Source organism: Mirounga leonina, unplaced genomic scaffold (assembly GCF_011800145.1).
Source record: "Mirounga leonina isolate KUSES-001 unplaced genomic scaffold, KU_Mleo_1.0 Mir_125, whole genome shotgun sequence".
Lineage (NCBI taxonomy): Eukaryota > Metazoa > Chordata > Mammalia > Carnivora > Phocidae > Mirounga > Mirounga leonina.
In genome coordinates, this window is record NW_023270305.1 from 18697704 (window position 1) to 18725151 (window position 27448).

The 27448-nt window shown below is 37.9% G+C and overlaps 1 protein-coding gene across 12 annotated transcripts in view; it reads left to right on the plus strand.

Moving 5' to 3' along the window:
* Positions 1 to 27448, plus strand: part of BIRC6 (baculoviral IAP repeat containing 6) — a 227928-nt gene that overhangs the window by 4681 nt on the left and 195799 nt on the right. For all 12 annotated transcript variants that reach the window (XR_004678476.1, XM_035000880.1, XM_035000872.1 and 9 more), the window contains exons 2-3: positions 23485 to 23666; positions 25868 to 26005. Coding sequence is in view for 11 of the 12 variants with exons in the window: in XM_035000880.1 (XP_034856771.1) it covers positions 23485 to 23666; positions 25868 to 26005 (320 nt within the window). In the remaining variant the exon portion in view is untranslated. The remainder of the gene's footprint in view (positions 1 to 23484; positions 23667 to 25867; positions 26006 to 27448) is intronic.

Consider the following 27448-nt stretch of genomic DNA (forward strand, 5'->3'; position numbering starts at 1 on the left):
GAAAGTCCAGAGTTCCTAGATACCTCCTGCTCCCTGTGCACACAAAACTTCCCTTCACTATCAATGTGTTTGTTACAATCAATGAACCTGCATTAACACATCATTATCACCCAAGTCTATGGTTGACATTGGTGTTCACTTTTGGTGTTGTACATTCTCTGGGTTCTGAAAAATGGATATATCATACAGAATGGTTGCATTTTCATAAAAATCCTCTCTGTTTTGCCTGTTCATCTGTCCCTCTCTCCTAACCCCCTGTCACTCCCTGATCATTTGACTGTCTCTATAGTTTTTCCTTTTCTGGAATGTCATGCAGTTGGAATTACATAGTAGGCTTTTGGTTGGGCTTCTTTCAGTTAGGAATATGCATTTAAGTTCTTCCATGTCTTTTCATGGTTTGGTAGCTCATTTGCTTTTTAGCATTGAATAATATTCCATTGTCTGGATGGACCACAGTTCATTTGCCCATTAACCTCCTGAAGGACATTCTTGGTTGCTTCCAGGTTGGGGCAGTTATGAATAAAGCTGCTATAAATATTTGTATGCAGGTTTTTGTGTGGACTTAAGTTTTTAGTTCAATTGGGTAAGTAGCAAGGAGCACGAATGTCAGATCGTGTGTTAGGATTATGTTTAGTTTTATAAGAAACTGCCAAACTGTTTTCCAAAGCAGCTGTGCTATTTTGTTTTCCCAGTGGTAGTGAATGAGAGTTCCTGTTGCTCCACATCCTTCTCACCATTTGATGTTTTTTGGTTTTGGACTGTGGCCATTCTAATAGGTGTGTAGTGGTATCTCATTGTTTTGATTTGCAGTTCCCTAATGACATACGAGCTGAACATCTTTTCTTAGGCTAATTTGTGCACTTTGGATTTTAAAAATCAAAATAGCTCTACATACACCACTTGATCATATTGTTTATATTACTAGGTATGTTCCTCTCTTTAGCTATAGTTTGTTCTTACAGTTTAGCATACTAGGAAGGAGCCTGGTTTTGGAGACACTTGGCTTACGTTAAGATCCCAATTTTCTGCTTTCCCTCACCTCCCAATTTAACTGTGTAACCTTGACTAAATTACTTAACATTTCTGTTCCAGTTTCCCCATTTACGAAATGGGGATGATAATTGTCTTAATTGTGAGGAGTGTTAATACACAGAAAGTTCTTAGAACAGTGTATTTACTGTTCAAAAATATTTTTTCTATTTACTTGTAAATCTTTGTAGATATTCTTTTTTTCTTTTTTACTTAAGCCTTTTTGATATTCTATGTTAAATCTTTTGAACTTCCCCCTAAATTTGAACTTAGGAATTTTTCCTATTTACCACCTTTTATCATCCAGCAAAATCCATCTAGTTTTTGCTTTGATGTAAGAGTAAGGTATTGTTAATTTCTTCAGTTTGTCCTTCTTTCCTCCTTCCTTCCTTCCTTTTTAATTTAAGTGATCTCTACACCCAACATGGGGCTTGAACTCATGGCCCTGAGATCAAGAGTCAGATGCTGTATTGACTGAGTCAGCCAGGTGCACCTGTTCAGTATTTTCTTGTTTAATTACTGATGGTGTTTTCTCTTGATTTCTGAAATAGTGCCTTCCTCCCCTAAATGTAGAACATTGTATATTGTTTGCTTTTTTAATAAACTTTTTTGAGGGCATGTGGAAAAGAATGGGTGTTTGTATTTTAGGTATTCCTGAATTTTGAATTTTAGCTCGCTTACTAACTCACTCTCTAAACTTCCTGAACTTCAGCTTCCTCATTTGTAAATTAAGATTAACATTTAATAGAATGGTTGTGTAGATTAAGTGGTAAACACGTTTAAAGTGCCTGATGCTGCTTGGCATATGTACACAGTGAATGTCAATTTTCTTAAGCCTCATGGATGCTTGCTATTGCCATGTTCCTCACTATTACTTTGAAAAATGTTCACTGACTTAGTGTTTATATACAGAGGACAGATAGATAGCATTGAAATGTACATGGAAATGTAAATGTTGCTGACAAATATTATCTCTATTCGGATAAATGTCTTTCAGCGTATTGGTGTGGCTAAATGTCAGAATGAAGTTAAGACTGTTGTATTACTAGTTTTGTGTATACACGGATTGTTCATGTAGTGTAGGTACATAAGTAACTGAAGATGTATGGGTGTGGGTATTAATCAGTAGATGTTGTAGCATATGTGTAAAAGGAAATCATGTCTCTTCGTTTCTGAAGTGGGTTCCAGATTTCTGTCACTGTGAGGAAACTCCAAAGCTGCTCAGTAGTTTTAGACAAATCTAGTTTCACATTTCTTTGTGAATATTTCCCCTTGACGTTGACTCTGATTTGATTTGAGAAATTTGCATGATGGTCATAAATGAGAAAAAGATCACTGTACTCCAGTTGCAGTGGAGTTCAGATTGGGTGAATTTTTACTTTATTTTTTGTTTGATTCAGACTTAAAGCCCAGAGCTGCTTGCTCCAAGAAGTCTTAGAGCACAGAAGACTAGTTAGGTTAGCCTGCATATTTCTCAAGAAATATTTTTTGGGATAAAACTCATACTTACTATCACTTTGTTAGCGGTGGAAAAAATTTGTTTACTACTTCCGAATTAGGCATGCATTAATTTGGATAAAATGTAAAATCTTCCTGTAGGTCTCAGTTTTGGAAGTTGTAAATGATTCAGACCACTTCTATTTCCTGACTTACCTTGGTTCAGGCAGCCTTCCTAGTCTCAGTTATTCTTTTTTATTTTTAATATTTTATTTATTTATTTGACAGAGAGAGACACAGCCAGAGAGGGAACACAAGCAGGGGGAGTGGCAGAGGGAGAAGCAGGCTTCCCGCTGAGCAGGGAGCCTGATGCGGGGCTCGATCCCAGGACCCTGGGATCATGACCTGAGCCGAAGGCAGACCTTAACGACTGAGCCACCCAGGCGCCCCTCAGTTATTCTTTTATGAAAGGTAATAAACACAGTATAGAGTTGGGATTTCAGTAGCACTAGAAGATAGTTGTCTCCTAAATGCTTCTGAGTTGTTTTTTTTTTTTAAGATTTTATTTATTTGACAGGGAGGGAGAGAGAGAGAGCGCGTGCGCACAAGCACGGGGAGTGGCAGGCAGAGGGAGAGGGAGAAGCAGGCTCCCTGCTCAGCAGGGATGTGGGGCTCCATTCCAGGACCCAGGGATCATGACCTGAGCCGAAGGCAGATGCTTAACCGACGGAGCCACCCAGGCGCCCCTGCATCTGAGCTCTTTATAAAAACTTAATTGGGCAAATCTCTTTGTGGGCTGAGTACAAACTTTATTTGTAGTTGACTGATTTTAGCAATGCTACATGATGACCTGCCTTATGTCAAAGACCTGCTGTTTTATTTTATTTATTTTTTAAGATTATTTATTTGAAGTGGGGGAGAAGGGGCAGAAGGAAAGGGAGAGAGAGTCTTTTTTTAAGATTTTTAAAAAATTTATTTATTGAGAGAGAGAATGATACAGAGAGAGCATGAGAGGGGGAGAGTCAGAGGGAGAAGCAGACTCCCTGATGAGCAGGGAGCCTGATGTGGGGTTCGATCCCGGGACTCCAGGATCATGACCTGAGCCGAAGGAGTCGCTTAAACAACTGAGCCACCCAGGCACCCGGGAGAGAGAGTCTTAAACAGACTGTGCGCTGAGCATGGAGCCTGGCTCTGTCTCATGACCCTGAGATCATGACCTGAGCTGAAACCAAGAGTTGAATGCTTAACCTAGGCGCCCCTTAAGATTTTATTTTTAAGTAATCTCTATACCCAGCATGGAGCTTGAACTCATAAACGTGAGATCAAGAGTCGCATGCTCTACCAACTGAGCTAGCCAGGTGCCCCAATTAGCTGTTTTATTAGCAAAACATTTTCCCACAATTAAGTAGAGTGAATTTATATTAAAATTAAAAATATTTTGCTCTGTTTTTAAGATCCTCCAGATTTATCCTTTTTTTTTTTACATTTACCTCCAAAGTTTTCCTGTTACCTGTTCAAAGATGGTTTTGCTCTAGCAAGAATTTGTCTTAGTCTTATAGTAGTTTTAGACTTACTGAGAGTCACTATAAGAGATCATCTTCTGGAGCCAAACAGTTTGGGCTTAAATCTTGGTTCTATTTGATCTTTTTTTTTTTTTTTTAAAGATTTTATCTATTTATTTGACAGAGAGAGAGACAGCGAGAGAGGGAACACAAGCAGGGGGAGCGAGAGGGGGAGAAGCAGGCTTCCCAGGGAGCAGGGAGCCTGATGCAGGGCTCGATCCCAGGCGCCTGGGATCATGACCTCAGCCGAAGGCAGACGCCCAATGACTGAGCCACCCAGGCGCCCCATTGGTTCTATTTGATCTTGAAGTTCATCCCATAAAATAAGGATAATAATAGTGTCTACCCCATAAGGTGGTTGTATATATATGTACTCTATAAGTATTTTTTATTGTGTTTTTATTCTTTTGGTAGCAGTGGCTATTTAAATATAGTAGACTTTCTGCTACAGATATTTTGTTGAAATGACAGTATTCTTCCAGTTTTCCATGTATGTGGAAATGTGACTGGGTGAAATCTAATGGACATAATTAAAATAACTTTTGTATTTTAGGAGAAATATAAACTCTGTAAGTTAATTGATTTTGGACTTGAAATTGTTAAAAGAGCATGGTAATATGAAGAGCTAGTTGATTCGTATCTAAACATTTATTGAACATATGCTAGATATGGGGGCACAAAATAATTAAGGCAACATTTTGGTCTTTGAATGCATGCTTGGTGATGTGTTCAGATAAATCATTTTAGCGTAATGTTATAAGTACTATAATATAGATACGCAGAATGCTGTGTGAGTACAGAGGAGGTAGTTTCTTCAACCTGAGGGAAATAGAGAAGACTTCTCGAAGGAAGTTGTTTTTATGATTCATTTTGAAAGATGAGATAGTGGGAGGGAATGTTACAGGGATCATCATCTTAAGCTAGGGTACTTGCTTGTGGAGACATTTTGATCTTTCAAAACATGGTGAATTCAAGGAACAGAGAGAAGTTTTTGAAGGAAACCAGTTGGAGTTTAGGATGTGTGAGGGGATGGTTATGAAGCTGAGAGAGAGGCAAAGACAAGATCATAATATGTTTTGTTAAGAAATCTGACTTGAGGGGGGCTTGGGTGGCTCAGTTACTTAAGTGTCTGCCTTCACCTCAGGTCATGGTTCCAGGGTCCTGGGATCAAGCCTGCATTGGGTTCCTGCTCAGCAGGGGGTGTGCTTCTCCCTCTCCCTCTGCTGCTCCCCCTGCTTGTGTGTGAGAGCTCCCTCCCTCCCTCTCTCTCTCTCTCAAATAAATAAATAAAATCTTAGAAAAAAATTTTGACTTGATATCAATGGTAGGGAGCCATTGTAGGTTATTACATGATCAAATTTGTTTTTAGAGAGGTTTGAAACTAATGCCCAGGTGTGAGAAGTGATGAGAGCTTTGTGTAAGTTAGTTTGAAAGGTAGGAACCATAATTTTTGGTGAACGTGGGGATGAGAGAGATGGATAAGGTGAAAAGTACTCATGTGTGGGTTCCCAATTTTGGTAACTGGGTGAATGGTATTTATTAACTGAAATAAGTAATACAAGAAGGTGTGGTGAGTGGTTTTTGTTGGAGAAGGTTGGGAGCAAGAGGGAGATAGTGACGTTGGTTGTGTTAATTTTGAGGTTCTTGAAGGACATCCAAGTAGAGATGTCCAGAAGGCTTGGGAATTCAGAGTTGAGCTTGAGGATTTGGGAACACGGATTAGGAAAACTGGCAATTAGAGAGAAAGCTGAGCCTAGTGATTAAGGATATTGGTTCTGGAGCCAGACTGCATTTCCGTCCATGATTCACCACTTATTATCTGTGCCCTTAGGTAAGATGCTTAATGTCTCTCTGCACACCTAACTCATTGGGTTATTGGAAAGATTAAATAAACTGATACATGTAGGTACTGCTTAATCCACCGTAAGTGTGCAATAAGTGTTACTTTTGGATTGGTGTTCTTAATAAATAGTTCAGTTCAACAAGTGTTTGTCTGCCATATGGGGATAGTAAGATGAATTTAAAATCCCCCCTGCCTCCCAATTTGGAAAGCTTTTAGAAGAGGTGACACCTTGGCTCTTGAAAGAATAGGAGTTAGTCAGGTAGAGGGAACAGCATGAGCAAGAGCAGAGGCATGAAGCAGGTAGTCTTTGTTACAAGCACGTTGGTATTGGAGTGCAGAGCACAAGGATGGGAGTGATGAGATAGCCTGAGGATTTGGTCCCTCTGACCTATGGCTACCATATTTTTCAATGCAAGAACTCCTAGTTTAAGGTAAAAAATTTAGGGACCTGTTATTACAGGAGCTGTGTTTTTAGTGTCAGTTGAAAAAATACTGCGAAAGGCTACTATTTTGAAGTAATTTTTATTTTAGACTTATTACTACATAATTTGAAAAATACTACGACACAGGGGCGCCTGGGTGGCTCAGTCAGTTAAGCATCTGACTCTTGGTTTTGGCTCAGGTTATGATCTCATGGGTTGTGAGATCAAGCCTCATGCCCTGCTCCCGCTGAGCGGGGAATGTGCTTGAAAATTCTCTCCCTCTGCCCCTCCCCCCACTTGCATGCCCACGTGGGATCTCTTACTCTTTGTCTAAAATAAATAAATACATCTTTAGAAAACCCACTACAACAAAGATACTTTGGCCTTTCCTCCCTGCTGGTTTAGCTTTGAGATTTTTCCACGGGGAATGATTCTGTTAAGGCTCTTCCATCTGCCCTCCAACTTCAAGATTTTTCTGTTATTATCTCCTAACTTGTTCTTTTTGTCTTTGTGGGTTTGTTTAATGCCCTCTTTATTTCTTTACTGTCTTTTTAGTGAGACTTGGAAGGGAGCAGAAGTAAACGTGCACCCATTATAACCTTGTTGTTTAACTAGCAATTTGTACTTGTAACCATACTTAAGTTGTTGAAAATTTGGTACTTTGTCTTTAGCAGTGTTGGCTGTAGCTACAGATAGACGACTATAAACAATAATAGATTTCTGTAATATAGTTTGTAAGAACAGTAGGGAGTGGGCAAGACGACCTTTGTGATATGTGCATTGTACTGCCCATGGCCTTATGCCTTTGACAAGATAAATTCTCAGAGTTACCATCTTTAAAATGGGCTGGTAATTCTTTTTTTTTAAAAAATATTTTTATTTACTTATTTATTTTACAATTTTTTTTTGTAAAGTAGGCTCCACGTCCACTGTGGGGTTTGAACTCACGACCCTGAGATCAAGAGATGAATGCTCTGGGGCGCCTGGGTGGCTCAGTCGGTTAAGTGTTTGCTTTCTGCTCAGGTCATGATCCCCGGGTCCTGGGATCCAGCCCTGAGTCAGGCTCCCTGTTCAGTGGGGAGTCTGCTTCTCCCTCTTCCTCTGCCCCTCTCTCTGGTTTGTGCTCTTTCTCTCCCTCAGATGAATAAATAAAATCTTAAAAAAAAAAAAAAAAAGAAAAAGAATGCTCTACTAAGTGGTAATTTTTGCCCAGACTACTTCACCATCTGATAATGAATGCAAAAATGTCTTTGTAAACTGTAGCACCTCAAATGTGAAGGAAACAAAAAAGTTAAAACTCCTTGGGGGGTGCCTGGGTGGCTCAGTCAATTAAGTGTCTGCCTTTGGCTCAGGTCATGATCCCAGGGTCCTGGGATCTGGGATCAAGTCCTATGTCAGGCTCCCTGCCCAGCCGGGGGTCTCTCTCTCCCCTTTCCTTCCGTTTGTGCTCGCTCTCTGTCAAGTAAATAAATAAAATCTTAAAAAAAAAAAAAAAAAGACAGGGCGCCTGGGTGGCTCAGTTGGTTAAGCCGCTGCCTTCGGCTCAGGTCATGATCCTGGAGTCCCGGGATCGAGTCCCGCATCAGGCTCCCTGCTTGGCAGGGAGTCTGCTTCTCCCTCTGACTCTCCTCCCTCTCTTGCTCTCTGTCTCTCATTCTCTCTGTCTCAAATAAATAAATAAAATCTTAAAAAAAAAAGACACACTCCTTGGGTATAAAAACGGAGATAACAGATATAAATAACAAAAAGAATAAAGTAATTGCTATATAAAATAGCTTGTGACAAGGGCGGTGCTCCTAAAAGGAAGTAATTGTGGTCTCATTTGAGTATTTAAATCAGGGATGTATTTTAGGGGAGATAAATATTATGCTTACTCTTTAGGGGAAATGGTAGAAGTGTTAGAATGGGGCAGATAGGAATGTTTTCTTTGAGATTTATTGTGGGTGCCAAGAATTTAAGTTATGATTTAAGTTCATGATTTGTTTCTGTACTTAGATTTATGAAGTAGGAGAGAAGTAGGACTGGGGAGATGCATAGAGCAGTGGGTTCTCAGCCTTGGTTGCTCATTAGAATCATCAGGGGAACTTTAAAAAAATATTCTGCTTGCGTCCCAGTATTTTTTCTTTTTTTTAGATTTTATTTATTTATTTGAGACAGAGAGAGAGAGAAAGCACCCACACACGCGTGGGGGGGGAGAAGAGCAGAGGTAGAGGGAGAGAGAGAATCTGAAGCAGACTCCATGTTGAGCAAGGAGCCTCACATGGTGGGGCTCTATCTCACGACCCTGAGATCATGATCTGAGCCAAAATCAAGAGTCACATGCTTAACTGACAGCCACCAGGCACTCCTTGGGTCCCAGAATTCTGACTTAAGTGGTCTGGAGTGGAGCCCAGGCCTGCTTTTTTTTTTTTTTTTTTTTAAGCAGAATGCCAGGTGTTCTAATGTGCACCTAGGTTTAGAGGTTCAAACTTCATGAGTAAGTTAGTTTGATAAGCCTGGGATAAATGAGAGACAGATTTCATTTGAATTGAATAGTATTCTATTTAGCCTTAATTTTTTGGTTAACTAAAACCTCCCAAGTTAGTTTGTCTGCTACTAAAATCTCCCTCATTGTGTTTTAAATTGTATTTAGTGACTATATAATGAAATATGCTTATAAGCAGCAGGGATGTATCAAGGACCAAATTTCTGTTGGTTTCTATTTTGTCTTTCTCTGCTGTAATTCAGTTTTGGTTGATTTTTGAACCTGCTAAGTGCTCTGATACTTTTTCACCAAAATACCACTCTAGCCAATGACAGTGACCTCATACTGGGGAAAATGGGGCTATGAAGGGTAGATGGGTGGGGTTATCTGTACCAGTTCAGCTAGTTTCATGCCTGAACTGTCTTTGTTTCATTGTTTCATGTTGTGTTAACAAACAAAACTGTGAGAATATTGTATTTTACCACATTATAGTTTAGTTTTAATATATTAAAAAGTTCTTCAAAACCATAGAAAATGATTCATTTATTCAAAAACATTTATTGTGTGTCAAGCACTGGTGATACACTAGTTAACAAAGTCCTTGCTTTGCTAGAGCTCATGGTTTAGTGGGAAGAGATGTATTTCACACGCACTGTACCAAGTGGTGATAAATGCCATAAGAAATTAGAGCTGGTACGAGATGGTAATGGGCAAATTTGTGCTATGAGGTGGTCTGGGAGGGTCTCTCTGAAGTGGCCCTTGAGCAAAGATCCCAGTGATGTGAGGAAGCAGCCGGGCAGATATCCAGGGAGGTTTTCTGTTGGCCTGTTACTGTAGTATGCAAAAACAGCTAGGCGGATTTTCATCATATTTGGATGGAATTTGACTTGGACTGACTTAAAATTTAGGCTATGTGAGGAATTATAAAGGGTCTGTGACTACTCGTCTGGGTATATGTGCCTTCTGTATTAGGCAGAGAACAGTAGTTTCAAATATGAGCTCCAAATAGAAATTCATGGGGTGTGTCCTCCATATTACAGAATTGTATTAATTTATAGCTGAGTTCCCTCTCACATGGACAACTTTGTGTAGCAACAGGAATTTGTATATAGATGGTTAGGGTTATCTTGAGCAATATTAGATAGGGAAGGCAGCTCCCAAATTTTGCTTAATTATAACCAGCTCAGAATTCTGAAGGAAGAATGGAACTATTGTATCCCAAGGTGATTGGGAGATTTAACTGTGACAAAGTGAATAATATATGTTGAAATAGTTCCCAAAATTTCTTGCAGGGAGTAGGTCTTTTAAGATTGAGTCCCATCCATGGAAACTTCAGTGATGATTATGTTCTTAAAACTTTCTCAGTTGATATCAGATACTTAAGATTATAGGAGAATAGGTGGTTTGGTGGAACTTTTGGATAAAGTGAGTAGAGAGAATTGGAACTTGGAACTCTTTCTCTCTCTCTCTTTTTTAAAGATTTTATTTTTTAAGTAATCTTTACACCCAGCGTGGGGCTTGAACTCACAACCCTGATATCAAGAGCCACATGCTCCACTAACTGAGCCAGCCAGGCACCCTGGAACTTGGAATTCTTAATTCCAGTAAGTCTGTATCTTTTGGAGACCCACTCTCATGCCTAGGCAGATGTTGATTCTCTTACTTGGAATAAGACTGTCACTGCATTGCATTTCGTCCATTTGTTATCCTTTTTTCATGGCCTAGTGCCTGAACTTTCCCAAACTTTCTTTGCTTTGCACTGACTTTAGTTTTACAGGAATACTCGCTTTGGGTTTGAATAATATAGTGTACTAACAACTTTTGTTAAGTGATTTTAATTTTGGTTACTTTAATTATATTTTAAAATCATTGTAAGAACACTAATTTTATACCCTCTTTATTGACTTTGATGTTTTTATATACTGTGTTTTAGTAGAGTATTTTAAGCATTGAACTCTGATGTTATCTCTATGGAAATGGAATTTTACAGTGTGTCCTGTCAGTTGGCAAAGATAATGTAATTCAGATAATATTTTTGCAAGTTTTGTAGGGTTGCACATGGATAGTGCCTTGATAAAGAATTGACTATTTCTTGAAGTGGGTATTAGGATTAAATGATTTTAAAAAACACAGTTTCCTACCTTTGTGAATTTCCATTTATTATAAGACATCAAATAGACTAAGGAAAAGAGTAGTCACCTATGATTTTGTTACCTAGGGATGGCCATTGTTAGCATTTTGGTGTGTAACAATTTCTTTTTGCTTTTTTCTGTTGTTTGATATATTTTTTAAGGACGTTTTTAAAGATTTTATTTATTTGAGAGAGAGCAGGGCTCCATCCCAGGACCTTGAGTTCATGACCTGAGCTGAAGGCAGACACCTAACCGACTGAGCCACCCAGGTGCCCCATTGTTTAATATATTTTTATAGAATTTGGATTGCAATGATATTTTATAAACTATTTCCCTTCCTTTACTTAGTTAATAGCATATTATAGATATTTTCCCATTTTTTCTTCTATAATATTTTAAAGTTTTATTTAATACTCTACAATAAGATAGCCTATTTTTTGTGTATTACCAGTACATGCATAGATTCATGTAACTGCCACTACAATTAGGATACATTTTCAACACCTGTGCTCTTTCCTTTATAGTCTAACCCTCCCCCCATCCTGTTCCCCTCCAACCTTTGGCAATCAAGTTTTCCATACTATTTGTCTTTTCTAGAATGTCCTAGAAATGGAATCCTACAGTATGTAACCTTTTGATAATGACTTTTTGCAGTTAGCATAATGTCTGAGATTCACGCAAGTTGTCACATGTATCAGTAGTTCTTTTTTTTTTTTTTTTAATACGTAAACAGTATTTCATTGTATGGATGTGTCACCATTTGTTTAGTCACTCACTCACTGAAGGACACTTGGGTGTTTTCAGCTTTGGTGATTATGGATAGAGCTACTATAAACATTTGAGTACAGGATTTTTGTGTGAATGTAAGATTTTATGTCTCTAGGGTAAATACATAGAAGTGGGATTACAGGACCATTTGATAAGTGTATGTTTAATCTTATAAGAAACTGTCAAACCAGGGCACCTGAGTGGCTCAGTCTAAGTGTCTGCCTTCAGCTCAGGTCATGGTCCTGGGGTCTTGGGATCAAGCCCCTCGTCAGGCTTCCTGCTCAGTGGAGAGTCTGCTTCTCCCTCTCCCTCTGTTCCTCCTCCCTGCTCATGTCTTCTCTCTCTCTCTCAAATAAATGAATAAAAAATAAATCATAGGGGCGCCTGGGTGGCTCAGTTGTTAAGCATCTGCCTTCGGCTCAGGTCATGATCCCAGGGTCCTGGGATCAAGTCCCACCTCGGGCTCCTTGCTCAGCGGGGAGCCTGCTTCTCCCTCTGCCGCTCCCTGCCACTCTGCCTACTTGTGATTCCTCTCTCTCTCTGTGTGTGTCAAATAAATAAATAAAATCTTTAAAAAAAAAAAAAATCTTAAAAAAGAAACTGTCAAACCTAGTGTGGCTGTGCCATTATGTATTTCCATTAAAAATATGAGTTCCACTTAACTCTGCATCCTTATAAGTGCTTCGCCTGTATATTGTTAAAAAGTCAGTACTACCCAAAGTGATTTACAGATTCAGTGCAATCTCTATCACAATCCCAATGATGTTTTTTGCAGAAATAGGAAAACCCACATAAAGTTCATGTAGAATCTCAAGGGATTCTACAAAGTGTTCTTGAAAAAGAAGAACAGTGTTGAAGGACTCACATTTCAAAACTTATTACAGTTTTACAGTAACCAAAACAATGTGGTACTGGTGTAGACAGACATAAAGACTAATGGAATAGAGAGCACAGAAATAACCCCTCATATATGTTGTGAATGATTTTTGACAAGAAGGCCAACACTATTCGGTGGGGGAAAGGACAATCTCTTCAAGAAATTGTGCTGAGAAACGTTGGATATCCACATTGCAAAAGAATGAAGTTGGAGCCTGGGTGGCTCAGTCATTAAGCGTCTGCCTTCGGCTCAGGTCATGATTCCAGGGTCCTGGGATTGAGCCCCGCATCGGGCTCCCTGCTTGGCGGAAAGCCTGCTTCTCCCTCTCCCACTCCCCCTGCTTGTGTTCCCTCTCTCACTGTGTCTCTCTTTGTCAAATAAATAAAATCTAAAAAAAAAAAAAAAGAATGAAGTTGGACCCTTAAACATAAGAGCTACAACTATAAAGCTCTTAGAAGAAAACAAAGGGGGAAGCTTCATGACATTGGATTTGGCAGTGATTTTTTGGATATGACATCAAAGGCACAGGGAACCAAAGAAAAAATAGACAAGTTGGACTTCATCAAAAGGAAAACCTTTGTGCATTGAAGGACACTATCAACAGTAAAACAGCAAACACATAACATGAGAAAATATTTGCAAATCACATATCTAGGTATATATAAAATTAATATTCAGAATGTATAGAGAACTTTAATGTCTCAACAACAACAAAATAACCCAATTAAAGAATGAGCAAAATATTTGAGTAAATATTTCTTCAGAGAAGAAATACAAATGGCCGAAAAGCACATGAAAAGATGTTCAACATCACTAATATTTTGGGAAATATAAATTAAAACCACAATGCAATACCACTTCCCACCCATTATAGTGACTGTCATTAAAAATAATAATAAGTGTTGGCAAGGATGTGGAGAATTGGAACCTTCGTATTGTACACTCTTGGTGGGAATATAAAATAGTGTATTGAAAACAATATAGTGTTTCCTCAAACAATTGAAAATAAAATTACCGTATGATATCACAATTCCACATCTCAGTATATACCCCAAAGAATTGAAAGCAGGGTCTTGAAAAAATATTTGTACACCATGTTCAAAGCAGCATTATTCCCAGTAGTCAAAAAGTAGAAGCTACCCAATGTCCATTGATGGCTATATGGATAAACAAAATATGGTGTATATATACAATGGAATATTAGCCTTAAAAAGTAAGGAAATTTTGACACTTGACTGCAGTGTGGATAAACTGAAGACAAAATGCTTATTGAAAAAAACCCATCACAAATGGACAAATACTGTATGACTCCACTTATAATGTGGTACTTAGAAGTAGTCAATTTCTTAGAGATAGAAAGTAGAATAGTGATTGCTGGGCACTGGGGGGTATGGAGTTGGGAAGGAGGAGTTAGTGCATGATGGTTATAGAGCTCAAGTTTTGCACCATCCATTCTGTGGATCGATGGTGGTGATGGTTGCACAACAGTGTGAATGAACTTAATGCCACTCGACTGTGCGCTTCAAAATGGTTAAAATGCTAAATTTTGCTGTGTTGATTTACCACAATTAAAAATAATTTAAAAGATCAAATGGCCATGTTTATGTGGGTCTATCTTTGGATTCTCTTCTGTTCCATAGATCTGTATGTCTAACCATTTGCCACTATTATATTTTCTTGTGGTACTATAAGTTTTATAGTAGGTCTTAAAATCATGTAATGTGATTTGTCCAACCTTATTCTTTATCAGAATTGCTTTAGTTATTCCAATTCTTTTGTCTTTTCAAATAAATTTTATTTTATTTTTTTAAAAAGATTTTATTTAAGAGCAAAAGGGAGGGAGAGGGAGCTTGAGCAGGTGGAGGGGCATAGGGAGAAGGAGAAGCAGACTCCCCACTGAGCAGGGAGCCCAACATGGGGTTCCATCCCAGGACTCCAGGATCATGACCTGAGCTGAAGGCAGATACTTCACCAACAGAGCCACACGGGAACGCTTATTTTATGTTTTTAAAGCTATCGTAAACTGGTTTTTGTAGATTTAAGCTTCAGATTTCTAGTATACTGAAGTACAGTTGGTTGATTTTTATGTACTTTGTTTACTCTAACCTTGCCAGACTCATTTATTAGCTCTAGGAGTTTTGTTTTTGGTTTTAGATCTTCTTTATAGGTTCATCATGTTGTCTATGGATAGGGACAGTTTCATTTGTTCCTTTCTAATCTGTATGGCGTTTAAATTCTTCTCATTTCTTATTGCAGTAGCTAGATCTTCCAATATGATATTGAATAGGAGTGGTGAGAGTGTGTCCTTGCATTGTTCCTGATTTTAGGGAGAAAATATTCATTGTTTTACTGTTAATTATGTTGATAGTGGTTGGATTTTTGTACATGTCCTTCATCAGGTTGAGCAAATTCCCTTTCATTTCTAATTTGCTGAGTTTTTTTTAATCATGAAAGGATGTTATATTTTGCCAAATGCATCTATCATGTAGCTTTTCCTCTTTAAGCTATAATATGGTAGCTTATATTGATTGATTCCTGAATATTGAACCAGTTTTGTTTTTTTTTAAGATTTTATTTATTTATTTGACAGAGAGAGACACAGCGAGAGAGGGAACACAAGCAGGGGGAGTGGGAGAGGGAGAAGCAGGTTTCCCGCCGTGCAGGGAGCCCGATGCGGGGCTCGATCCCAGGACCCTGGGGTCATGACCTGAGCCGAAGGCAGACGCTTAACGACTGAGCCACCCAGGTGCCCCTCTAGTTTTTTTAAATAGGAAGCTTAGATTATTGATTTGAGACCTTCTTCCCTACCCCAGTATAATAATTTAGTTCCTACATATTTCATTCGAAGCAATGCTTTATTTGCATATGACACATTTTGACAGATTTTCATTTTCATTCCAATTAAAAATATTTTCTGGATTATCTGAAACTTTTTGACCTGTGGATTATTTAGAAGTATGTTGTTTATTTTCCAAGTATTTCCTCTTATATTTCTGTTACTGATTTCTACTTAAATACATTGTGGTCAGAGAACATACTTCTAATTTCAATTCTTTTATATTTATTAAGGTCTCTTTTGTGACCCAGGATATGATGTATCTTGGTGAATGTTCTATGTACACTTGAAAAGAATGTGTATTCTACTTTTGATAGGTGGAATATTCTAAAAATCTTATTTGTTGATGGTGGTGTTCAGTTTCTCTGTATTGCTGCTTTTTTTTTTTTTTTTTTTTAAAGATTTTATTTATTTGACAGAGAGAGACACAGTGAGAGGGAACACAAGCAGGGGGAGTGGGAGAGGGAGAAGCAGGCCTCCCGCGGAGCAGGGAGCCCGATGCGGGGCTCGATCCCAGGACCCTGGGATCATGACCTGAGCCGAAGGCAGACGCTTAACGACTGAGCCACCCAGGCGGCGCCCATTGCTGCTGGTTTTTTATGTATTAGTTCTATTAATTAGAGAGGAGTGTTGAAATCTCCAGCTGTAATTTGGATGCCTATTTCTTCTCAGTTCCATTAATTTTTGCTGTATGTGTGTGTGTTTGTTTGTTTGTTTGTTTTTTTAATTTTAAGAGGGGGTAAGGACAAAGGGAGAGGAAGAAAGAGAATCTTAAGCAGGCTTCACAATTCGGGGCTTGATCTCAGGACCCTAAGATCATGACCTGAGCCAAAATTAAGAGTCAGAGGCTTACCCGACTGAGCCATCCAGGTGCCCTCCTGTATGTGTTTTAAAGTTCTGTTAGGTGTATACATGTTTAGTATTGCTTTTTCTTCTTTGTGAATTGGCCCTTTAATCACGTAATGACCTCATTTATCCCTGGTTATTTTCTTTGCTCTGATCTTTGTTTAATATAAATATAGCTACTTCATCTTTTCTTTAACGTTTGCCTGAAATATCTTTTTTCCATCCTTTTATTTTTATCCTTTTATTTTTATTTAAAATTTTAAAATTTTTATTGTTATTTATTTTTAAAAGATTTTATTTATTTTAGAGAGCGCTCACGTCTGTGTAGGTAAGAGCTGGGAGAGACGCAGAAGGAGAGGGAGAGAGAATCTGAAGCAGACTCCACACTGAGTGCGCAGCCCTTCATGGGGCTCAGTCACACAACCGTGAGATCATGACCTGAGCCGAAACCAAGAGTCAGATGCTCAACTGACTGAGCTACCCAGCCACCTCTAATTTTTTTTTTTTAGAGCCCAGTGTGGGGCTTGAACTCACGACCCTGAGATCATGACCCCAGCTAAAATGAAGAGTTGGACGCTGAGCCACCAGTCACCCCGTATTTTTTTTATTTTTGAGTAATCTTTACACCCAAGGTGGTGCTTGAATTTACAACCCTGAGATCAAGAGTCACATACTGAATGAGCTAGCCAGTGCTCCTTACTTTTATCCTCTTAGAAGGGTAAAAGTTTCTTATAGACATCATAGAATTGGATTGTATATGTGTTTTTCACTTCATTCTGACAATTGGTCTTGTAATTGGCATATATTTAGACGGTTTATATTTAATGTAATTGTTGACATTTTGAATTAGATATTCTATTTTGTTATTTACTTCCTCCCTTTTCCTCTGTTTCTTCTCCTTTTCTCTTTTTTTGGGGTAATATTTATTTATTTATTTATTTTTTTAAGTAAACTCTATGCCCAGCATGCATGGGGCTTGAACTCACTACCCCTTGATCAAGAGTTGAATGCTCCACTGACTGAGCTAGCCAGGTGCCCCTCGTTATTTGATATTTTAATTGTTTTAACTTTTTATTTTTTTACTATAATTATGTGTATATGTTTTTTGTAGTTACTTGAGGGATTGCAATATATGTACTTTTCACAGTGTATTTAGAATCAGTACTTTACCACTTTAAGCAGAACGTAGGAACCTTTTTACTATATTGTAGTCTCCCCTCTTTTAAAAGTTAATTTACGTGTTCATTACATCTACATCCATTAGAAACCCTCTCAGACAATATAATGTTTTGCTTTCAGTTTTCAAATATATTTTAAAGAACTGAGACAAAAAAATCATTGGTTATATATACCATTCCTGTTGGTCTTCCCTCATTTCTGGTACTGTTAAGTTTTCTGAAATGATTTTTCTTATATTTGATGAACTTCCTTTTGCAGTTCTTTCTGCGTAGCTTTGCTGGCAAAATTTCTCTATAGTATTCCTTCATCCAAGAATGTATTTCACCTTCATTTCTGATGGATTTTTTTTTTTTTTAAAGATTTTATTTATTTATTTGACAGAGAGAGACACAGCGAGAGAGGGAACACAAGCAGGGGGAGGGGGAGAGGGAGAAGCAGGCTTCCCCCCGAGGAGGGAGCCCGATGTGGGACTCCATCCCAGGACCCTGGGATCATGACCTGAGCCGAAGGCAGACGCTTAACAACTGAGCCACCCAGGCGCCCCTCTGATGGATATTTTTGTCGATATAGAATTTCTTTTTCTCTAGTACTTAAAAAACAATGGTCCACTTCCTAATGAACTTTATGGTTTTTAATGATACATGTTTTTATTGTATTATTACTTCCATGAAAATAACGTGTCCTTATTGTCTGTTTGCTTTCAAGATTTTTCTTTGTTAGTTTTCAGAAACTTACTGTGTCTGGCTGTGAATTTTAACCTGTTTTGTGAAGTTTTCCCTTCCCAGAAAGAATATGTGCATTAATACAAGTCATTAGTGTCAATTAGGGGTCTGCAAACCCTTGTAGTTCTCAGGCTATCTCCTAATTTTATAAATAAAGTGTTACTGGCACACATCCACACCCATTTACTTGCATGTGGGCTATGGCTGCCTTTGCAGTACAGTGGCAAGGTAATTGTGAGAGAGACCAGGTATCTTGTGAACCTTAAAATATTTAGTCTGACGCTTTTCACAAGAAGTGTGCTGATTTCTGTTGTACACGGAGGAATTTGAGTTTCCTGCTCATTTTTTTAACTTTATCCATGCAGGTTTAAAAGTCACTTAAAAAAAAAAAAAGATTTTTAAATGTATTTTAGAGAGAGAGAGTGCACATACAAGCAGGGGGAGGGGCAGAGAAAAAAGTCTCGAGCAGCCTCCCCACTCAGCATGGTGCCTGATATGGGGCTTGAGATTGTGACCTGAGCCAAAATCAAGAGTGGGCTGCTTACCTGAGCCATTCAGGCGTCCCTTACAGATTACTTCTGTACAAAGTTCTCAAAAGGTTCAGTATGTAGTACAGGGTATGTGCCATAGTTTTTTCCTTCTATTTAAAAGCCCAAAATAACTTTTTAGCTAACTCTTCTTGGAAAACATAACAAACATTAGTTAAGCATAGCTTACCTTTCTTTGAGAAATTTATTTTCAGATATTTTAAACTCATAAGGCAAATGGAATAATAAATGGTTCATGCCAAAATGGGATTTAAGTTTTTTAAAGGTAGTCTTGGGAGATAAAATTTAAGTATAGGTCGTAAGTTTATCAGTATTATTGGTAACATTAAAATATATTGAGTGTTGAATAGTAATACGACTAAAATCATGAATCAAAGCATCATGAATAAAAGTATAACTCAGTGTTCTACAAGACTTAGAAAACATGTTTTCTAGCTGAGTGACACAGTCAAGCTCTATTATAGTTTTCTTGATTTCTTCATCTTTTTTCTTTCTGTGCTTAAAATGGTTATTCTTATGACTAAAAATAAATGTTGAATTTACCTGTGTTTTTTTTTTTTCTTTGCTGTACAAACACTCAATTCTGGGTCAGACTTAAACATGCTTGGATTTCATTTTTAACTGAAATTAGAGGATTTCAGTCCTGTCTCGTTGCTTCCTAAATAAGAAAAGACTTGCTCAAACATGTAAGAAGTTAAAAAGTTCCAAAAATATTCTTTATTCATTGCAAGATACTTTTCTTGCGCAGAAATGTAGGATTTTTTTTTTAAGATTTTATTTTAAATAATCTCTGTACCCAATATGGGGCTCAAACTCACAACCCCAAGATCAAGAGTTGGATGCTCTACTACTGAGCCAACCAGGTGCCCCATCTAGGACTTTTCTAGGGGCAGAAGAGTAAATCTCATCTTGAGCATACTGTCAGGGTACATTAACAAAGCTGTCCTCTGAAAAATAAAGTCTTCAGGCTGAGTAAAAGATTGAAAGAAAGGGTCGGTAGTGGGTTAAATAATCTTCCCTCAAAATTCATGTCTACATGGAACCTTAGACTGTGACCTTATTTGGAAATAAGATTTTTGCAGATGTAATTGAAATGAGGTCTATGAGCTCAGAAGATCCTTCAAGGGGGTATGGCTAATAATACCCTCCTTTCTTCTCCCTGTGCAGTACAGCCCTCTGCTTATGGATGACCTTCCCTAACTAAGGTCAAAAACTGGGAATGAACTCATCCTAATGAACACAGTCTTATTGCATGCTGCTGTACTGGCCTGAAGAAATTGTCAGCAAGACTGCTTGATCACTGTGCATTACTTTGAGTGCTAGTATTGTATAGTGTATAAGAAGTTGTAAAACCAGTGTTGACTTTTTTTCAGTCAAGATCTGTTGAGGAATCTCTAGTGGCATGATTTGGATGGAATTCTCTAGGGTTGCATGGAAACCCATTTGGAAATTGGTATAGAGTCTCGACATTTACATCTTGTACTTCTCTTGGGAACTTTTAACAAAATTATAATTTTTGGGACGCCTGGGTGGCTCAGTCAGTTAAGCATCTGCCTTCGGCTCAGGTCATGATCCCAGAGTCCTGGGATCGAGCCCCGCATCGCGCTCCCTGCTCCACGGGAAGCCTGCTTCTCCCTCTCTCACTCCCCCTGCTTGTGTTCCCTTTCTCGCTGTGTGTCTCTCTGTCAAATAAATAAATAAAAGCTTTAAAAAATTATAATTTTTATAATTTGTTACTTAAATGTACATACCTAAAACAGTAAAGCAGAATTTGCAGTTTGTTTTTCAAAATTTTATAGTTATGTGTGGGGGCAGGGCATATATTGGAAATCTAAGTGCCTTTTACTCAGTTTTGCTGGAAGCCTAAAATTGTTCTAAAAAAAGAATAGCTTTTTTTTTTTTTTAAAGATTTATTTGTTTGAGAGAGAGCGCACACATGAGCAAGAGTAGGGGGAGGGGTAGAAGGAGTGGGAGAGAGAATCTCAAGCAGACTCCCCACTGAGCTCTTAGCAGGATGTGGGGCTCTATCTCATGACCCCGAGATCATGACCTGAGCTGAAACCAAGAGTCAGATGCTCAACCATCTGAGCTACCCAGGCACCCCATAAAGAAGTCCTTAAAAATATTTATAGTTAATGAGTTTTGGAGTTTTGAAATGATCTTTGCAAGTTCTTACACAATTTTACTGAGTTTTTATAATTTGTGTTTCTTGTGGTTTTATCTAGGTATTAGAAGTGCTAGGTAAATATTCTTGTTTTGTATTACAGAGATTATTTTCCTTTTTTTTTTTTTAAGATTTTATTTATTTATTTGACAGAGAGAGAGATAGCGAGAGCAGGAACACAAGCAGGGAGAGTGGGAGAGGGAGAAGCAGGCTTCCCATGGAGCAGGGAGCCCGATGCAGGGCTCGATCCCAGGACACCGGGATCATGACCTGAGCCGAAGGCAGACGCTTAACGACTGAGCCACCCAGGCGCCCCAGATTATTTTCCTTTATGCTAACATATATTTCAAACCTCCAATTCTGAAACTGAACTATAGATTGTTTTGTTTTGTTTTATGTAGATAATGAATTAGTTCCTAATCAGTTTTGTAATGCCTCCAAGCTGTTAGAGTCCAAAGAGCTATAATAATCTGAGATTAAGAATACCAACCCCGGGGTTAAAAAAAAAGAAAATACTAATAAGAATACCAACCCAGGGGTCCCTGGGTAGCTCAGTCGTTAAGTGTCTGCCTTCAGCTCAGGTCATGATCCTAGGGTCCTGGGATCAAGTCCCGCACTGGGCTCCCTGCTTAGCTGGGAGTCTGCTTCTCCCTTTCCCACTCCCCCTGCTTGTGTTCCCTCTCTCACTGTGTCTCTCTCTGTCAAATAAATAAAATCTTTGGGGGAAAAAAAAAAGAATACCAACCCAATATTCATTGATTATAACATGTTTTATAGTTGACCTAGAGATTGAAAACTAGGACTCTGATTTATTTCTATTTTTCTGCTTTTGTCTCATTAGGTAGTAGCAGAACTTGTTACTGGGATGTTCTGTAGAGTTGTGGGAGTTTAGGATGAGGTATACTGGCAGCAGGATTACTTGCCCACAGGGAATTATCTTTTCTAATGGAATAAAATTTCACAATTGATCATTCTTTAAAGTCTTTTTACAGAGACTCTCTATTTGTGGCAGAAACACTTAACATTAATCACCTTATAAGTCTATAAATTTAAGTATAGAAACTGATGTTATCTTTAAAACATTTTTTTTTTGGTATTCAAAGTCTCTTGCCTGTTACTGTTTTTTTATAAGACTTCTGAAATTCCGCCCTGACTTATTCTGAGAAATTTTATGGGTCATGTATTCACTGACTTTCTCCATTAAAATACTCTTCTGATACTGACTCAGCAGAAACTTCAGGGAACGTTGATCTTCACCGGTAGTTGACTGTGTTTATTCAGTGGGGGGTGAACTAGAGGCTTTACTATTTCTCTAACCTAGGTTATAAACATTTTCCATAATTTTATCTCAGATGTAAAATCCCCCAAAAACTTTTGTGGTAATTACCTAGAGACTGGCCACACTGACTTTATGCTTATTGAATTTTTGCAAAAAATGACAAATACTGAATATTTAAAAATTTTGTTCTGAGTATTTTAATTATGAAATAGTATAGAACAAAGAACTTCCCTGTACCCTTTACCTAGTTCTACCAGTTTTAATTTTAAATACTTTACCACATTTCTTAACATTCACACACATATATACACAATACTTTTTCTTTTTTTTTTTTTTAAAGATTTTATTTATTTGAGAGAGAGAGAATGAGAGAGAGCACATGAGAGGGGGGAGGGTCAGAGGGAGAAGCAGACTCCCCGCCGAGCAGGGAGCCTGATGCAGGACTCGATCCAGGGACTCCAGGATCATGACCTGAGCCGAAGGCAGTCGCTTAACCAACTGAGCCACCCAGGCGCCCTACACAATACTTTTGCTCTGTTGAGAATAGGTTGCATAATACCATGCCCCTTTACCCTTTACTATTTCTATGTTTCTTTTTTTTTTTAAGTTTTATGTATTTAAGTAATCTCTACACCTAACATGGGGCTCAAACACCAGACCCTGAGATCAAGAGTCCCATGATCTTCCAACTGAGTCAACCAGGCACCCCTGTTTATTTCTAAGAACAATTATATTCTCTCTCTTTTTTAAAGATTTATTTATCTTTCTGAGAGAGAGAAAGAGAGCAGGGGAGGCGCAGAGGGAGAGAGAATCCTGAAGCAGACTCCCTGCTGAGCATGGAGCCTGACAAGGGCTTGATCCCAGGACCCTGAGATCATGATCTGAGCCGAAGCCAAGGGTTGGCCACTCAACTGACTGAGTCACCCAGGCGCCCCTATATTTTCTCTCTCTTTTTTAAAGATTTATTTATTTGAGAGAGAGAGAGAGAGAGAGAACACATGGAGGGGGGGTCAGAGGGAGAAGCAGACTCCCTGCTGAGCAGGGAGCCTGATGAGGGACTCGATCGTGGGACTCCAGGATCATGACCTGAGCCAAAGGCAGTTGCTTAACCAACTGAGCCACCCAGGCGCCCCCCACCCCATATTCTCTTTTATAATAGCTCTGTAGTTGTCAAGTTCTGACAGTTTCACAATGATACTTTGATCTAATCTATAGTACATATTACAAGTTTATTAGTTGTTCTAATAATGTCTTTTAGAGCAGTTTTTTCCAGTGCAAGATTAGATACTGTATTTAGCTTCCATGTAAACATTTATTTTTGATGGACTATTATTAGTCTTTAAATCTTAAGTGTCGAATTTTTGTTCTTTTAACAGCTAAACCAGGTGGACAGGTGAAATGTCAGTATATATCTGCGGTGGATAAAGTTATATTTGTGGATGATTATGCAGTAGGGTGTAGGAAGGACCTTAATGGAATCTTGTTGTTAGACACTGCTCTGCAAACTCCAGTTTCAAAGCAGGATGATGTGGTTCAGCTTGAATTACCTGTTACGGAGGTAAGTTGAAATAAATCAGTGTACTTTTCTACTTAATGTACTCTCAGACCTATTAGCTGTTAAATTAGGTTGTCTTTTGAGGACATTATATATGTATCCCTGTTTTTAACAAAGAATTGATTTACTGATCACATTTGTTTAATTCCTCTGTATAATTAATTGATGCTTATCAAAGTGGTAGTTAAGTGTGAACCATACAGGTTAAACTGTAACAGAGACACCAAAATACAGTGGCTTAGACAATATAGTTTTTTCAGTAACAGTACAGGGCTAAATGTAGGGTTAACTTTGCTTACCTCAGCACTTAGCTTCCATCCGTGAATTCATGACAGCTGTTCCAGGTCTCATTAGTATTTCCCAGTCGTAGCGAAAGGGAAAGCAAAAGTCCAGGGGAACACACTGGTATGATCCCTCCTTCCCTTTCTCCCTGTGTTTCTCTCTTGTCTCTTCTCCCCCTCTCCTTCCCTTCTGCTTTCTTTCTCACCTTCATTCTTTCTTGCTCTCTCTAACAAACTTTCTCATATACACCCTTTTCATGTTCATCCCATTGGCCAGAATTTAGTCACATGGTCACATCAAGCTGAGAAGAATGAGAAAGAGGTAGTTCTTCTTTTTTAAATATTAGATGGAAGGGAGGAATGAGTATTAGTGGACAACCAGTAATCTTCACTGTGTATCATGTCTTAACAATCCCAGTTTAAAATTTTAGTCATACATATGTTTCTGTAGTGTTAAATATTCATTACTTAATTTGTGGGTTCACCCTAATTTAAATTCTTTAAGTGTGTGTTGATGTTCATACGGTGTAATTTGAAAGTATGTTTTTCAAAGTTATTAGATTTTAAATCATCTTAAATAAAATATAAAAGATCTTAATGCTGTGTTCCCTAATAAAGTGAGATACCATTTTTGTCTTTATACCAAGTTGTTAATTATGAATTGTTTTGCATTTGGTGGTATGATTAGTTGATAAAAGCAATATAGCATATTGCCCATTTTTAGGACATGAAAATTGTCAATGTGTATATATAAAATGCAGTATAAATGTTTTTATTCTCTTTTTGGAAGGCTATTTAAAAAAAGATACTAACATATATCCACTTAGATTTCACATTTAGTGTAACACAGTTGTCTGTGATATGTTATTGTTGAAAGTATGTTGCTGAAAGTTTGAATCTGAAAAGAGAGTAGCCCTCTTTTTGTCATCAGAATATTTGGATCTGGGGTCATGTCTAAAATTTTTGGATAGAGAATTAATTAGTTTTAGTTGTATTGAACATTTTTTCCTCCTAATTTGAGGAATTTATACTAGATGATAACTTAATAAGGCTGATATCCTAATAAAGGATATATATATATTCTGCGATGAAAGATGGTATCAAACTATTCAGGTTTTAAAAAGAACTAGAGAATTACAATAAGATTGGAATATTTATGATGAAATAGACCCTCAAATCAGTATTTTTCATATTCTGTCTGAAGTGTTAGGTATTTACCTGACTTCTGTCACCTCCTCTATCTTGTTGGCCATTAACATCTGATGCTGATTTTCTATGTACCTAAGTAATTACAATTCTATTGTTTGCATAATACTGTTTGTAGACCTTCCACCATCCCAGACATCCTTTACTACAGCACATTAATTTGTCACTGTCTTCACTAAAGTATGGGGTCCTAGGTTTGGTTGGATCAGTGTGGATGTATTCTTTTCCATATGTTAACTGTGTATTTCTGTTAAAGTAGTTCTTTTTGAATATATGGGTAGCAATACAGAGGGCTTTTTTATATTACCTGTTGTCTTAGTGAATGTTCCCTCTTACGGTTTTGCATAGTTTGAGTATTTAAAACTCATTGAAGGATTTTACGTTTATCTCTTTAAACTTTTACCTTTCATTTTCGTTCATGGTATCAGCTTATCCATTTTTTTCTATCTTGCTTTGGTTTATAATGGCTTCCATGTATTGAAACTTCACTCTGGTACTACACTGAATACATTGCTTTATCTCATTTAATTTATAACAGCCCTTCAAATCAATATATGATTAATTATATGTGATTTTAGTTTGTGTAAAAAAGTAAAAGTAGTAAACCTTAGTAATAGTACCTGTCAGAATCATTACAAATTAAAGTATTTGAATAAGGATCTGAATGTAACATTTTTTTGTTGTGTTTAATTTTCTGTGGTCATCTTTTTTATTTAGGCACAACAGCTCTTATCAGCATGTTTAGAAAAGGTAGATATTTCTAGTACGGAGGGTTATGATTTGTTCATCACACAGCTCAAAGATGGTTTAAAAAATACATCCCATGAGACTGCAGCCAACCACAAAGTTGCTAAGGTAAGAAGTTTAAAAAAAAAAAAAATTAACTTGTTTGGATTGTAATAGAAAGAATACCTCCATACTTTCACTTTCTCTTTCTCCCACTCTCCACCACCCACCTACTGAAATATTCCAGTTCTAGATTTCTCTCTTTTAGAGAACAAAATATGTTTATAAATCATCTAAAAGTTGAAACTATTTCCTGAAGTCTAAATTCAGTTTGTGGGAATTATTTTGCTTACTTTGTTCCTAAAGCTTCTGTGCTTGGTAGCTCTATATTGGTCGAGAGGCTGATGAAAGAGACTTTCTTGTTAGGTGATAAGCTTCATTGGGAAATGGAATATGTTTTTGGAAATGGGGCCATTTGGGCTTTTGTTGAAATAATTTTTTGGTAGGCGTGACTAGAATGTCTGTGTGAGACTGTGCTTTGAATTAAATCCTTGGATATATTTTACTCATTTTTCTTTCTTTTCTAAGTTATAAGTGTAATACATATGAAATATTTGTACCAAAGGGTGTAAGGTAGAAGGTAAACACTGTTTTCCTAAAAATAATTTTTGCATTTGTAAGTATCTTTTTTCTTACGTAAAATTGTGACGATACTAAAATGTGATGTAATGTCATCTTTTCTGGCTGCTATTAACAGAATACCACTGACTGGGTAGCTTACATACAACAGAAATTTACTGTGCACAGTTCTGAAGGCAGGGAAATCCAAGATCAGGGTGCTAGCGTGGCTGCGTTCTGGTGAAGTCCTTCTTCCCGGTTCATACTTGGCTCCTTCTCACTGTGTCCTAACATGATGGAGAGGTCAGAGGATCTTTCTGGAGCCTCTTTTATAAAGGCATTCATTCCATTTAGAGGGCTCTATTCTCATGACTTAAGTACCTCCCAAAAGCCCTATTTACTAATATCGTCACCTTTGGGGGTTAGGATTTCAGCAGATGAATTTGGGGATCAGGGGGCACACACATTCAGACTATAGCATATACCTTGCTTTTTTTCACTTAAGAATGTATCTTTGAGTGTTTTTCCTATTAATTCTCAGTTCAGCTGCATCCTTCCTAATACTGAATTTTTTAATATAGATTTACCATAATATTATTAACTTTATCCCATTGATGGAACATTTTATTTAGTAAAACAGAAACCATACTATGCATTCCAACAAAGAGAATTTATCGTCAGGAATTGATTTTAACATGTGTTTGAGAACTGAAGAAGTGGAAAGGAAGCCCTGAGGAAGCATATGGATAGTAACCCCGGGAAGCCGCCGTCACCTAGGTCTGAAGGAACAGGAGCTTAGGGTGGTCAGCACCTACAGATTTAGAGAATAGGCTCTGTGGGTCTGGGATCCAGGCTTCTCAGGAGGAGCTGCTGTCCAGCTGGTACCTCAGGAGCTTGGAGATCAGAGCTTGAGGAGCTGAGACATGGATCTCTGAAGAGAGGTGCTGCTTGGCT